Genomic DNA, 13,007 nt, shown 5'->3' on the forward strand with positions numbered 1-13,007 from the left:
GACTCTGAGGATCCCCCCGTCGTCGTCGACTTGCTTGCAGAGGTCCCCTTGCTTGTTCGGCTCCGCCGCCGCGATGTCGGCGCACGTCGTGCCCTTTTTGCTCTCCCAGGACGCGTCGTTCTCGCAGGTCTCGCCGCCGCCGCCCGCGCCGCCGCCCGCGCCGCCGCCCGCGCCGCCGCCCGCGCCGTCGCCGCAGTTGCCGCAGGCCTCGGGGCACTTCTGCCCGCCTTTCGCGCCGTCGTCGTCGACTTGCTTGCAGAGGTCCCCTCGCTTGTTCGGCTTCGCCGCCGCGATGTCGGCGCACTTCGTGCCCTTTTTGCTCTCCCAGGACGCGTCGTCGCCGCATTCTTCAAGCCGGCGCGACGCCTACGAAGGTGTTGGTGGGCGGGGGGTCGGGGGGATGCCCCCCCGGCGGGCCCCGGCGCGCCCGGTGCGCGGGGGGACTGTTTCGGTCGGGGGAAAGAGAATCACGCACCACTGAGACGGTGGTGGCTCCTTGGGTGTGTTGAGCGATGAGGAGGAGCGCGGCGCACATGGCGGCCTTGGGAAGCGCGTGGGGGGCCTTCATCTTGCGGGCCGCTTGTCGAGTCTGAGCGAAGACGTCCCTCGATCAGGGGGGGGTTTGCTCCGTAGTGGCGCCCCGGCCGACCCCTCCAGCGCAGCGACGCGGTACTCGAAAGTCACGATCTTGAGCGCGATCGAACCTTCATAGTACCGTCGACTCGGAAACCAAGGGGCACGTCCAACACCATCGATGGTGGCGAGATCGGCTGTGCCGGATTTGTCCGTAGGAGCGCGGTGGACGAGCGAGGCCCGTAGGGTGGATTTTGGACCGACACCGAAACGGCGTCTCCGGCACTCACCAACCGTCCAGGGCGACGCCAGGGGTCATGGGGCGTCGCCCCGACCACAAAAAGCGACCGTTCTGCACCTATACGCAGCGCATGGCTGGCGCGTATACGCGCGTATTCGTACGTAGGCGGTCCTTTTTCGAGGATATTGTGCCGAGATCGTCGAGTTAGAAAGAGCTTGCTTCACGCGAGCGTAGCCACCGGACCTCTCCCGGCGCATGCAAAAAAGAGTGACTTTAGACGCCGCCGTCGCGCGACGGCGCCGACCTTGCCGGAGCAACCCCCCCCATCTCGATCTCGGGCTTCGCGGCTACAACATGTTGGATACGAGCTTCAGTGAAGCGGGGCCGCGCTCGGGGTGCGCCAATTGAGTACGCGCCGGCTCGAGTACGCGCCGCTCGAGTACGCGCCGGCCCGAGTACGCGCCGGCTCGAGTCCGCGCGGCACGACGCGCGGCCGCGCGAGTTCGCGCTCGCCGTCGACGCGCGCCGGTCTCGCCGGTGGTCCGCTCCCGAGTCGGATCCGCAGGCGCTATTTGCGATTACGGGGGGAGAACTACCCCGGCAGGTAGATGAGGCGGGGAGGGCATACAGAACCCGGCAGCGTGGGCGGGGGAGCGTTGACTCGTCTGGCATTGCTTGGGCGGGGGAATCTTGATTTGGACGACGGCGCTCGGGCGCCGGTCGTGGCGTGCACGCGCCCCTTCACGAGCGGCAGTTGCAGCAGGTCACGGGGCAGGCGTCGCGCGCGCGGACGCCGCCGACGCCGCGCTTGCTGCAGAGCGTCGCCGTGTCCTCGCTGATGTCCGCGCAGTTCTTCCCGCCCTCGAAACGCCACGACGTCGAGTCGGCGCAGCCCGCGAGCGGCTCGCAGTCCGGCGCTTCCTCCGGGTCGTCGTCGTCGGCGACCGCGTCGTCGTCGTCGTCGGCGGCGGCCTCGTCGTCGTCGTCGTCGTTCTTGTCCCAGGACGAGCTCGGCGCGAACGTCGGCCGGGGCGTCGGCCGGGGCGTCGGCCGGGGCGTCGGCCGGGGCGTCGGCCGGGGCGTCGGCCGGGGCGTCGGCCGGGGCGTCGGCTCGGGCGTCGGCCGGGGCGTGGGCGCGGCCGTCGGCTTGGGCGTCGGCGCGGCCGTCGTCGTCGTGGGCGGGGGCGTCGTGATGGGCGGCACCTCCTCCTCGATGGCGTCGCCGTCACCACTCGTGCACCCGTCCCACTTTGACCATGTGCAGCCCTTCTTCTCACACTTCTTCTCCTTCGTGTAGTCTGCGCACGTCGCGGCCTCGTCGCCGCCTCCGTTCCCGCCGCCCGTTTCCTCGCAGCCGCGCTTCTTCGACCACTTGCAACGAGGTAGCTGGCAGTGCTTCTTCTTCCGGTCGGCGCACGTCCCGGCCGCCTCGTCCTGGCATCCGTCCTTCTTGGACCAGGCGCAGCCATTCTTCTCACACTTCTTCTTCTTCTCGTGGTCGGCGCACGTCGCGGCTTCGTCGCCTTCTTTCCCGCCGTCCGTTTCCTTGCAGACGCGCTTCTTCGACGACCACTCGCATCCTTTCTTGTCACATTTCTTCTCCTTCTTGTGGTCGGCGCAGGTCTTCTTCGCGGCGAGGACTCGGCCGGCGAACGGGCGAGCGCGAGGTCGGTCGACGAGCGCGGCGAGGGAGCGGAGCGAGCCCTTGAGCTCGTGCTTGTCCGCGGCGGCGTGGCCGACCTCGCCTGGGCCGGCGCCGCGGAGCTTGCCCGTGGCGCCGGCGGCGACGGAGGCGATCAGGAGGAGGACGGCGCGGCGATTCATAGAGGATGAGTATTTCACGGCTTTTACCTGCTTTTACCTGGCACTGGCGTCGATTGGTGCGCGCACGAGTCGATGGGGTTGCCGTGGAGTTGTTTTTTGGCGATGGCCTTGCGGTCGACGGTCGCGTCGAGGGTGTGGTTTGCTTCTCGCTCAGCCGCCTGTGATTTTCCCGGAGCCGGCTCTTCGTTTCCTGTGAACGAGCCGGAGAGATGCCGGAGGCGTAGCCGGGCGACCAGCGGCACGGACTCCTACCGTATGCACCAGAAATGCGCTCGAGAGAGAGAGACGATGTCGTTCGAATGGCGGGTACTTAGGGGGTGGGGATGGGGGTTCGATGGGGGAGCACCCGGCTTGGGGGGGTGGGCGCTCCTCAGCAGCTTCCGCACGTGTCGGGGCAGAACGCGGCGACCGCCGCGACGCCGCAGTACTTCTTCGGCTCGTCGGGCAGGCACCGGCCGTTCGCCCAGCTGCACCCGCCGTCTGCCTTGCAGTCCTGTTTCGCGTGCCCCGCGCACATGTCGCAGGTGATGCGCAGGTTCTCGCAGCGACCTTTGCAGGTGTGGTCGATGTCGCCGTCGCAGCCGTCGTCGGCGGGCGCCCACGCGCAGTCGGCCTTGTCGTCGCACTTGCCCTGCTTCGCGACGGCCGCGCAGTTCGTGGAGATCTTGTCGACGTGGAAGGTGTCGTCGTCGAGGCAGAGGGCCGCCGGGCACGTCCCGCAGGCCACGGGGCACGCGACCGACGCCGCGACGCCGGCCGTGTCCATACGCGCGCAGTCTTCCTCGAAGTCCGCCCCGGGGCCGATGGACTCGCAGTGGAAGTTGGCGAAGTCGGCGGCCTCCCAGGCGAGCGCGCCGGAGCTCGGGGCGTCCGCGCACTCCGTGGAGGGCGCGGAGTGGAACGCGTCGCCCTCGACGAACGCGCCGGAGTCGGCCGCGGAGCTCTTCGCCTCCTCGAAGACCTCGAAGTCGTCCTCAGGCACGCTGTTGTAGTTGGCCTCGAGGTCCTTGGTCGTGAGGATGTCGGAGCCGCCGTCGCCGCCGTAGAGGACGTTGTAGGTGCCGACGAGGTAGACGTCGTCGTCGCCCGCGCCGCCGAAGACGTAGGTCTCGTCGACGTCGTCGAGCGCGATGGAGTCCGCGGCCTCGCCGCCCCAGACCGTGAGGGACGCGCCGTGGGTGATCTTGACGCTGTTGGGCCCGTCGGCCTCGTCGACGGCGTCCTTGGGGCCGCCGAGGATCTGCGAGTGCTTGACGTTCGCGGCGGTGATGCTGTCGGCGCCGAGGCCGCCCCAGACCTGGTTCTTCTCGCTGAACGCCGTCGCGCCCGGCGCGGGCGCGAGCTCGATGGCGTCGTCGCCGGCGCCGCCGAGGATGGTCACGACCTCGCCGACGGCGTAGATGGCGTCGTCGCCGGCGCCGCCGTAGAGCGAGACGGGCACGCGCGTCGCGCCGAGGTCCGCGCCGCTCTGGAGGCCGAAGATGACGTCGTCGCCGTCGCCGCCGTCGACGCGGCCGTACATGCCGCCGTCGTGGCCGCCGAGGATGATCGTGTCGTCGCCGGCGCCGCCGTCGACGCCCGCGTAGTCGCCCGTGACGAACGCGCAGTCGTCGTGCGGCGACAGCTCGAGCGTCTCGTAGTCGCGGTGCGGCAGTTGCCCGACGAAGCAGACGCACGCGGCCGCGCCGGAGAAGTCGTAGCCGTCGGCGGGCGACTTGGCGTCGCAGGCCTGGGGGCAGCAGGCCTCGCAGGTCGGGTTGTAGCGGTCGCAGACCGGCGGCGGCGCGGTCGGCGCGGCCGTCGTCGGCGCGGGCGTCGGCGCCGCGGACGTCGGCCGGGGCGTCGGCGCGGGCGTGGGCCGCGGCGTGGGCGCCGCGTTGGGCTGGGCCGTCGGCGCGACGACGGGCGCCGGCGAGGGCGCGGGCGTCGGGCCCGGCGTCGGGTCCGGCGCGTTCGTACTCTCGAAGCCGTCGTACGCGTTGTCCGCGAAATTGGCGAGGTGGAGCACATCACCAGCACCATCGCCACCGTAGAAGGCGTTGTAGGCGCCGGACTCGTGGTAGATGGCGTCGTCGCCGGCGCCGCCGTAGACCTCCGAGTCGGAGAGGTCGACGAGGTGCATGACGTCCGCGCCCGCGCCGCCGTGGACGTCGAGGTCGACGCCGGACGACACGTCGACGACGTTCGCGCCGTCGCCGGACCAGACCGTCGACCGGGCCACGGTGTCGAGCGTGATGTGGTCCGCGTCGGACGATGCGCCGGCCTTGTCGCCCCAGACGAAGTTGCCCGTCGACGGCGTCTGCGCGCCGGGCAGCTTCTCGACGACGATGACGTCCGCGCCCGCGCCGCCGTCGACCTGGAAGTAGGAGCCCTGCGCGCGGATCGCGTCGTCGCCCGCGCCGCCGAAGATCGCGCCGAACTGGTCGTAGCCGGCGCCGGGGACGGCCGCGCCGCCCGACCGGCTCCAGATGGCGTCGTCGCCGGCGCCGCCGTAGACCTTGCCGTAGGACCCGCCGTAGAGCTGGATGACGTCGTCGCCGGCGCCGCCGTCGACGACGGCGTAGTCGCCCGCGACGAAGGCGCAGTCGTCGAAGGCCGTGAGGGTCACGGGCGTGCGGTCCGCGTCGTAGGCGTCGCCCGCGAAGCAGACGCAGCGGTCGCGCGTCGAGAAGTCGAAGCCGTCCTGCGGCGACACCTCGTCGCACGCGAGCGGGCAGCAGCTCTCGCAGGTCGGGCTCGCGAGGTTGCAGCCGCCGACGTAGCGCGTCGTCGTCGTCGACGTGACGGGCGCGGGCGTCGGCGGCTCAAACGTCGGCCGGGGCGTCGGCGCGGGCACGGGGCCGAGCGGCGCCGTCGGCGCGGGCGTCGGCCACGCCGTCGGCCGCGGCGTCGGCTCGGGCGTCGCCTCGGGCGGCGCGCAGGCCGCGGGGTAGTAGCGCACGTGCTTCAGGGACAGCTCGCAGGCGCCGTCGGTCGCGCCCGTGACGACGTAGCGCGGCTCGGGGTCGGGCTCCTCGAAGGTGACGACGAGCGTCGCGTCCTTGACGTAGAGCTGGTGGCCGCCGCCGCCGCCGACGACGTACTTGGCCTGGATCGCGGAGCCGTCGTTCGTGAGGTCTTCGAGGTCGAGGTCGATGGTCTCCGTGACCCAGCTGTGGGGCGCCTTGCCGCTCTGCGCCTTCGTGACGCCCTGCCAGAGGCCGACGCGGCCCTTCTTGTTGCCCCAGCCCTGGTCCTTCCACGTGAGCGTGATCTCGGCCTTGGCCAGCTTCTGCGGGAAGGTCTTCGACTTGCCCCAGGCCTTCCAGGTCGACACGGACGAACTGTCCGAGATGTCGGGCATGGCGTAGGTCGCCGTGCCGTCGCCGGAGACGACCCAGTCGTCCGCGAGGCGCCGGCCGGCCTCCTTGAGCCAGCACGAGTGCTTGGCGTAGCCGTTGCCCTTGGCGACCTCCTGCGTGTGGACGTAGCAGCCCGCGTTCGACTGGCCCCAGATGACCTCGCAGCCCGTGAAGTCCGGCTCGTCGGCGCAGGCCAGCAGGCACTCAGCCTTCTTCTCGTCCGTGTCGTGGTCGCCGGACGCGAGCTTGACGACGCCCGAGTTCTGGTCCGTGCCGTCGCTCGTGACGCAGTAGCCCGCCTGCTCCTCGCCGAAGGCCGACGCGGAGTCGCCGGCGCCGGCGCCGCCGCAGTCCTCCGTGAGGCAGTCCTCGTCCGCGTCCTTCTCGGACCACGCCGCGACCGTGCCCGTCGCGCGGATTATCTCGCCGGCGGCGAGCGCGGGCACGACCAAATCGAGGAAGGAGCCGCCGCCCTCGGCCGCGAAGCCGAGCGCGACGGAGTGGGCGCACGTGCTCGTCGCCTCGAGCTCCATCGTCACCTCGTCGCCCGGCTTCGTCCAGTCGCCGAGGCCCGCGGTCTGCGCCAAGGGGTAGACGAGCTGGTGCGCCTTCCCGTCGACGGCCAACGTCCGCTGGGGCGGCACGCCCGCGTCGCTCCAGAGGTCCGGGCACGGCGTCGGGACGCCCGTCGGCATGGGCGTCGGAATGGGGTCCTTGTTCTCGCCCATCTCGAAGTACGCGTACTCGTTGCCCTCGCCGGCGACGTAGAGCGTGTCGAAGTTGCCGTAGCCGCCGTCGAGCACGTTGTGGTCGCCGACGGCGTAGACGTCGTCGTTGCCCGAGCCCGCGTAGACGAAGCCGTCGTGGAAGTCCTGGAACGTGAGGTGGTCGTCGCCGCCGCCGCCGCGGACCGTCGACCCGTAGGCGTCGTCGACGACGAGCGTGTCCTTGCCCTTGTCGCCGTTGAAGGCCGACGCCTTGACGTGGCCCGCCGTGACGACGTCGTCGCCGTCGCCGCCCCAGGCGTGGACGCGCTTGAGCTGCGACCCGTCGGCCGACCCGACGGTGATGTCGTCGTCGCCGTCGCCGCCCTTGGCGTGGACGAACGACTTCAGGACCTCGATCGCGTCGTCGCCCGCGCCGCCCTCGACGAGGACGTACTGGTCGTCGCCCTGGAGGACGTTCTCGCCCTTCTGGTTGACGACGATCCTGTCCTCGCCGGCGCCCCCGAAGGCCCGGGAGAGCTTGCCGCCGTAGAGGACGATGTCGTCGTTGCCGGCGCCGCCGTCGACCGTCGCGTAGTCGCCGGCGACGAAGAGGCAGTCGTCGCCGGGCGTGCCCGTGACGGTCTTGAAGGACGCGTCGCCGACGAAGCAGACGCAGGCGTCGCCGCCGCCGGCGGCGCCGGAGAAGTCGAGGTCGCCCGCGCCGGACACGTCCGCGCAGTTGCGCGCGCAGCAGTCGGCGCACGACGGCGCGTCGACGTCGCAGTCGCCCGTGAAGCGCGTGGGCCGCAGCGACGGCTCCGGCGTCGGCGTCGGCGCGGTCGTCGGGTCAAACGACGGCCGCGGCGTCGGCCGCGGCGTGGGCTCGGGCACGGGCACGCCCTCGGGCGGCGTGTGGAGCACCATGACGTACTTGCATGTCGACGGCTCGCTGGGCTCGAGGTAGACGGCCGCGCCCGTGTCGAGGTCGGCGACGATGTAGAACTGGCCCGTGCGCGGGCCGCCGATGGAGCCGCAGTGCGTGCCGCCCGTGAAGTGCTGGACGTTGACGTCGCCGTCCCACTCGCTCTTCTCGTAGGAGCCGATGTTGTAGTTGCCGCCGGGCGGGCCGGGGTCCGACCCGTCCGAGGGGCACGAGCCACCCCACTGGAGGATCTCGGCCGTGCCGCCGAGCGCGCCGACGCGCGCCGGGTCGTGGAACGGGTTCGGCCGCCAGCAGGTCGCGCCGCCGGCGACCTCGCAGCCGCCCAGCAGCTCGCAGCCGCCGGCGATGTCGCCGAGGTGGACGTAGCAGCCGCTGAGGTGGACCGGCGCCGTGACGACCTCGCAGCCCTTGGCCGGGGTCGCGTGGTCGTCGGGGTAGCGGAACGCGCAGAGCTCCGTGCACTCGGCGGCGTACGTCGCGGAGCCGTCGTAGGGCTTGAGCTTGTGCCGCGCCGCGTTCGCGGGCGCGCCGTCGTCCCCGGCGCAGCGGCCCGCTTGCTCGGCGAGCCAGAAGGACCCGGGGTCGTCGAAGCCCTCCTCGGCGAGCGCGCCCGCGTCCGACGCGAACGCGCCCGCGCCGTCGCACGCGCCGCAGGCCACGGGGCACGCGTCGCTCGCCGTCTCGCCGTCCACGGACTTGATCTTGTCCTCGCAGCGCTTCGCCGCCTTCTTGCCGACCCAAGCGCAGTTCTGCTTGTCGTTCTTTTTCTTGTGCCACGTCGTCGAGTCCGCGCACGCGGAGTCGAAGGAGCCGCCGTCGGCGCCCAAGGCGCCGCTCACGTCGGCGTCGTCGTCGAGTTCGACGACGAGCGTCGCGTCCTTGACGTAGAGCTGGTAGCCGCCGCCGCCGCCGACGACGTAGGTCGGCTGGAGCGGCTGCATGTCGTTGGGGATCTGGCCGACGGAGAGGTCGATGGTCTCCGTGACCCAGGCGTGGGACGCGAGGCCGGACGCGGCGCGGTCGTCGCCGCCGCCCTGCGCGAGGCCCACCCGGCCCTTCTTGTTGCCCCAGCCCTGGTCCTTCCACGTGAGCGTGATCTTGGCGGACTTGAGGGGCTTGTCGAAGGTCAGGGGGCAGCCCCAGGGCTGCCAGGCGGACGCGCTCGACGAATCGGAGACGTCGGCGAGCTCGGTGACGAGCGCCGACGCGGAGCCCGCGCACGCGTTCTTCGTCCAGCACTTGTGCTTGTCGACGCCGTTGCCCTTGGCGACCTCCTGCGTGTGGACGTAGCAGCCCTTGTTGTACTGGCCCCAGATGACCTCGCAGCCCGTGAAGCCCTCCGTCTGCGCGCAGAGCATCATGCACGCGCGCTTCTGCGCCTCGGTCTCGTGGTCGCCGGACGCGAGCTTCGTGACGCCGCCGTTCTGGTCGCCGCCGGACGCGGTGACGCAGTAGCCGTCCTCCTCGGCGTTGAAGTCGCCGCTGCCGTCGTAGGCGCCGCCGCCGTCGCCGCCGGCGCCGTCGAAGGGCTTGTCCTGCTTGTCCAGGTTCTCGCCGACGGTCGCCTTGAAGCAGTGGCCCGCGCCGGAGCCGAGGAACGACATGCCGGGGTAGTAGTCGATGTCGTCCGCGGGCGCCTCGTAGACCGTGGGCGCGGGCGTGGGCTGGGCCGTGGGGTCCGCCTCGTTGATCGACTCGACGTAGTCGACGACGTTGCCCGCGCCGTCGTACGTGAGCTTGTCGCCGTCGCCGGGGCCGCCGTCGATCGCGTTGTCGTCGCCGAGGACGTAGATGGCGTCGTTCCCGGCGCCGGCGTGGACGTGCGAGTCGGACACGGTCATGAGCGTGATGTCGTCGCCGCCGTCGCCGCCGTCGACCTGCACGCGGTACGCGTCGACGACGACGAGGTCGTCCGCGCCGTCGCCGCCGAAGACGAGCGTGTCCTTGACGTCCTCCGCGTCGACGGAGTCGTCGCCTTCGCCGCCCCAGATCTGGGACCCCTGGGACACGACCTTGCCGCCGGCCTTGCGGAGCTCGATGGCGTCGTTTCCGTCGCCGCCGCGGACCCGCGCGAAATCCGCGAAGACGCGGATCACGTCGTCGCCCGCGCCGCCGTCCGCGACCGAAAACAAATCGTCGCCCGCGGGCATGTACTTGCCCGACTGGCGCAGCGTGATGACGTCGCGGCCGTCGCCGCCGTAGGCGCGGCCGTACCTGCCGTCGAAGAGCGCGATGGTGTCGTGGCCCGCGCCGCCGTCGACCGTCGCGTAGTCGCCCGAGACGAACGCGCAGTCGGCCTGCGCCGTGAGCGTGACGCTGGCCTCCTCGGCGTCGCCGAAGAAGCAGACGCAGGACTCGCGGCCGCTGAAGTCGAAGCCGTCGTCCGGCGTGACGACGTCGCAGTCGTTCGGGCAGCAGTCCTCGCACGTCGGATTCGCGGGGTCGCACTTGTCCGTCTCCATCGTCGGCCGCGGCGCGGGCGACGGCGCGGGCGTGGGCTTGGGCGTGGGCTGGGGGGGCAGCGTCGTCGTACTCGGCGCCGGCGTCGCGGCGCTCGGCGCGGGCGTCGGGTCCCGGGACGGCGCGGGCGTCGGCGCGTCGAGCGCGCCCGCGTACCGCACGTCGGCAAAGTACGTCCGCGCGAGGACGCCCGGCGTCGGCGGCCCGCCGGAGACGCCGAGCGTGAGGGGCGCGGCGGCCCAGGTCGGGTCGAGGGGCACGGCGACCGTCGCCGTGCGGAGCGTGCCGCGGAGCGGCGCGGTGAAGGCCACGCGGAGCTCGCCGTCGCCCCACGTCGCCTCGACGGCGTTCCAGGCGTCGAGCGCCCAGGGCAGCCAGGCCTCGGCGTCGGACGGTGCGGCCCACCAGTCGCCGCCGCCCTCCGCGCAGGCGGCGAGGTCGAGCGCGCCCGCCGGGAGCACGCGCGCGGCGCCCTCGGACGCCCAGTCCGCGCCCGGCGCGACCCACGCGGCGACGACGCCGCCGAAGAGGCCCACGAGGATCGCGTCGTCGTCGGCCGTGGGCTGGACGGAGAAGGCGACGCCGCCGGGCACGGCCGGGTCGAGCCAGACGGGCGGGTCGACGTACTCGACGGTCGCGACGCGCGCGTCCTCGGAGTCCGCGAGCATCAACGTCTCCTTGCCGTCGTGGTTCTTGAAGGACTGGCTCGCCTCGCCGGCCGTGTCGCAGGCCTCGATCCAGTGGCCCGCGCCGAGCGTCGCCGCCTGCCAGTCCGGCGCCGCGGGCGCGTCGGGCCTGTCGACGGCGCCGTAGTACTCGAAGCCCCCGAAGTAGACGGGCCCGTCGACGCGCGAGACGCCGACGCCGAGCGCGCCGCCGTCGAAGGCGGCGTACTGGTCGATGGCGAAGGCGTCGCCGCCGCCGCTCCCGTCGGAGAGGCTCACGGTGACGCGCTGGTCGTCCCAGGTCACCTCGACGGAATTCCACGCGTCCGCGGCGTACGCGAAGTCCGACGCCTCGCAGCTGTTTGCGAGGACGGTCAGGTCGCCCGGGAGCGTGTCGCAGCCCGCCTGGCCGTCGACGCCCTGGGCGTAGTCGGGGCAGGCGTCCCACTGGAGCGCGTGGATCTCGCCGCGGTGCGCGGCCGTCTCCGCGACGCGGTTCCAGGACACGACCAGGTCGTCGAAGAGGCGCAGGAGGATCCAGTTTTCGGCCTTCTCGGACCGGAAGTCGAAGCGAATGCCGCCGGGCTGGGCGCTGTCGAACCAGAGGTCGCCGTGCTGCACCGTCGCGCCCGCCTCGCCCTTGGCGTCGAGGCGCATGAGGTTCTTCCGCCCCTTGTACGCGCGGCCGAACGCGAGCTCGGGCTCCTCGTCGCCGGAGCCGTCGCCCGCGCACGCGAGCTTGAACTTCTCGGCCCGGGGCGTGAGGCCCTGCCACGGGGACGTCGGGTTCGGCGTGGGCCGCGGCGTCGGCGGCGGGCCCTCGCCGTTGACGGTCTCAAAGTCCCAGTACTCGTTGTAGTCGCCGGGGTTGAAGAGGAGCACGTCGCCCTTGCCGTAGCCGCCGTCCATGACGTTGTACTTGCCGTAGACGCTGAGCACGTCGCTGCCGCCCATGGCCTCCACGTAGACGTCGTCGCCGACGATCGTGAACGCGTCGTCGCCGTCGCCGCCCTTGACGCGGAGCACCTGGCCCGTGGCCTCGACGACGTTGTCGCCGGAGCCCGTGACGACGTCCGCGTCGACGAGGTCCGTGAGCGCGAAGGCGTCGCCGGCGCCGTCGCCGCCGAAGACGACGTCGCCGCGCGTCGACTGCGCGCCCGCCGCGGGCGCGACCGAGATGACGTCGGCGCCCGCGCCGCCGCGGACCTCGACGAACTCCGCGCGGACGTCGAGGACGTCCGCGCCGCCGCCGCCGTGGACCTCGGCGCGGTAGGGCTCGCCGCCGATCTCCTCGCCGGACTGGAACATGCGCACCAAATCGTCGCCGTCGCCGCCGAAGACCTTGCCCTGCGTGCCGCCGGCGAGGAAGACCGTGTCGTCGCCCGCGCCCGCGTCGACCTGGGCGTAGGCGCCCGTGACGAAGGCGCAGTCGCCGAGGGCCGTGAGCTTCACGGCCGCGTCCGCGAGGTCGCCCGTGAAGCAGACGCACTCGTCGGACGCGGAGAAGTCGAGGCCGTCCGTCGCGTTCTTCTCCGCGCAGTCGTACTTGCAGCACGCGCCGCACGTCGGGGTCGCCTCGTCGCACGCGTCCGTCGCGCGCGTGCTCAGAGGGGGAAGGGTAGTCGTCACCGGCGCGTCGCACTCGCCGCACGCGACGGGGCACGCGTCCTTGCCCTTGGCCTTCTTGCCCTCGTGTTTGCCCTTGCCCTTCTTCTTGCAGAACTTCTTCTTCTTCTTCTGGTTCTGGGCCGCGAGCCAGTCGCAGTCCTGCGACGGGTCCTTCTTGTACCACGTCGTCGAGTCGACGCACGGCGCGTCGTAGCAGGCGTCGGCGCGGCACGCCGTCGGGCACGCCGCGTGGCCCGCCTCGCCCGTGTTGCCGACGCGCTCGCACTGGTTCCGGTGCGTCGCGAGCCACGCGCAGGTCCGGCTCGCCTTCTCCCAGAACCACTGCGGGTCGTCCTCGCAGTCGACGACGGGGCACCCGTTGGCCTCGCAGAGCGACGGGCACGCGTCCTGGACCCGGGTCACGCCGTCGTCGCCGACGCCGTTCTTCTTGCACCTCGAGCCCTTCTTCTTCGCGAGGTACTCCGCGCAGGTCTCGCCGTTCTTCGTCCACGTCGTCGAGTCCTCGCACGACTCCTCGCTCGGCTGCGCGCGCGCGACGGCGACGGCGAGCGCGACGAGGACCGCGCGCATCGTTCGGCTAATTCGGCGAAACGCCTGAAGACGGCGCTGTTTCGAGGGGGGGCG

General features: G+C 72.0%; 3 protein-coding genes across 3 annotated transcripts in view; all 3 read right to left on the reverse strand.

Annotated features, from left to right (window-relative positions):
• The window catches only part of AURANDRAFT_66496 (expressed protein), a gene marked incomplete at both ends in the record, with an annotated part of 1,599 nt that extends 1,064 nt beyond the window's left edge, over positions 1–535 (reverse strand). The window contains 2 exons of the mRNA XM_009041769.1: positions 31–366; positions 476–535. Coding sequence (XP_009040017.1) covers positions 31–366; positions 476–535 — 396 coding nt within the window. The remainder of the gene's footprint in view (positions 1–30; positions 367–475) is intronic.
• A 1,324-nt stretch (positions 536–1,859) lies between these two features.
• Positions 1,860–2,786, reverse strand: AURANDRAFT_72258 (hypothetical protein; the record flags this gene model as incomplete). Its single annotated transcript, XM_009041768.1, has 2 exons — positions 1,860–2,093; positions 2,295–2,786. Coding segments are annotated over 2 exons (576 nt in total), but the record flags the coding sequence as incomplete, so codon positions are not given.
• Positions 2,787–2,930: 144 nt separating this feature from the next.
• On the reverse strand, positions 2,931–12,953 carry AURANDRAFT_72259 (hypothetical protein; the record flags this gene model as incomplete). The annotated part of the gene is made up of 1 exon (XM_009041767.1): positions 2,931–12,953. One exon carries the CDS (start codon positions 12,951–12,953, stop codon positions 3,009–3,011), a length of 9,945 nt encoding a protein of 3,314 aa, XP_009040015.1.
• Positions 12,954–13,007: the final 54 nt, after the last annotated feature.

The sequence above is a fragment of the Aureococcus anophagefferens genome (assembly GCF_000186865.1).
Source record: "Aureococcus anophagefferens unplaced genomic scaffold AURANscaffold_23, whole genome shotgun sequence".
In the NCBI taxonomy this organism is placed as follows: Eukaryota; class Pelagophyceae; order Pelagomonadales; family Pelagomonadaceae; genus Aureococcus; species Aureococcus anophagefferens.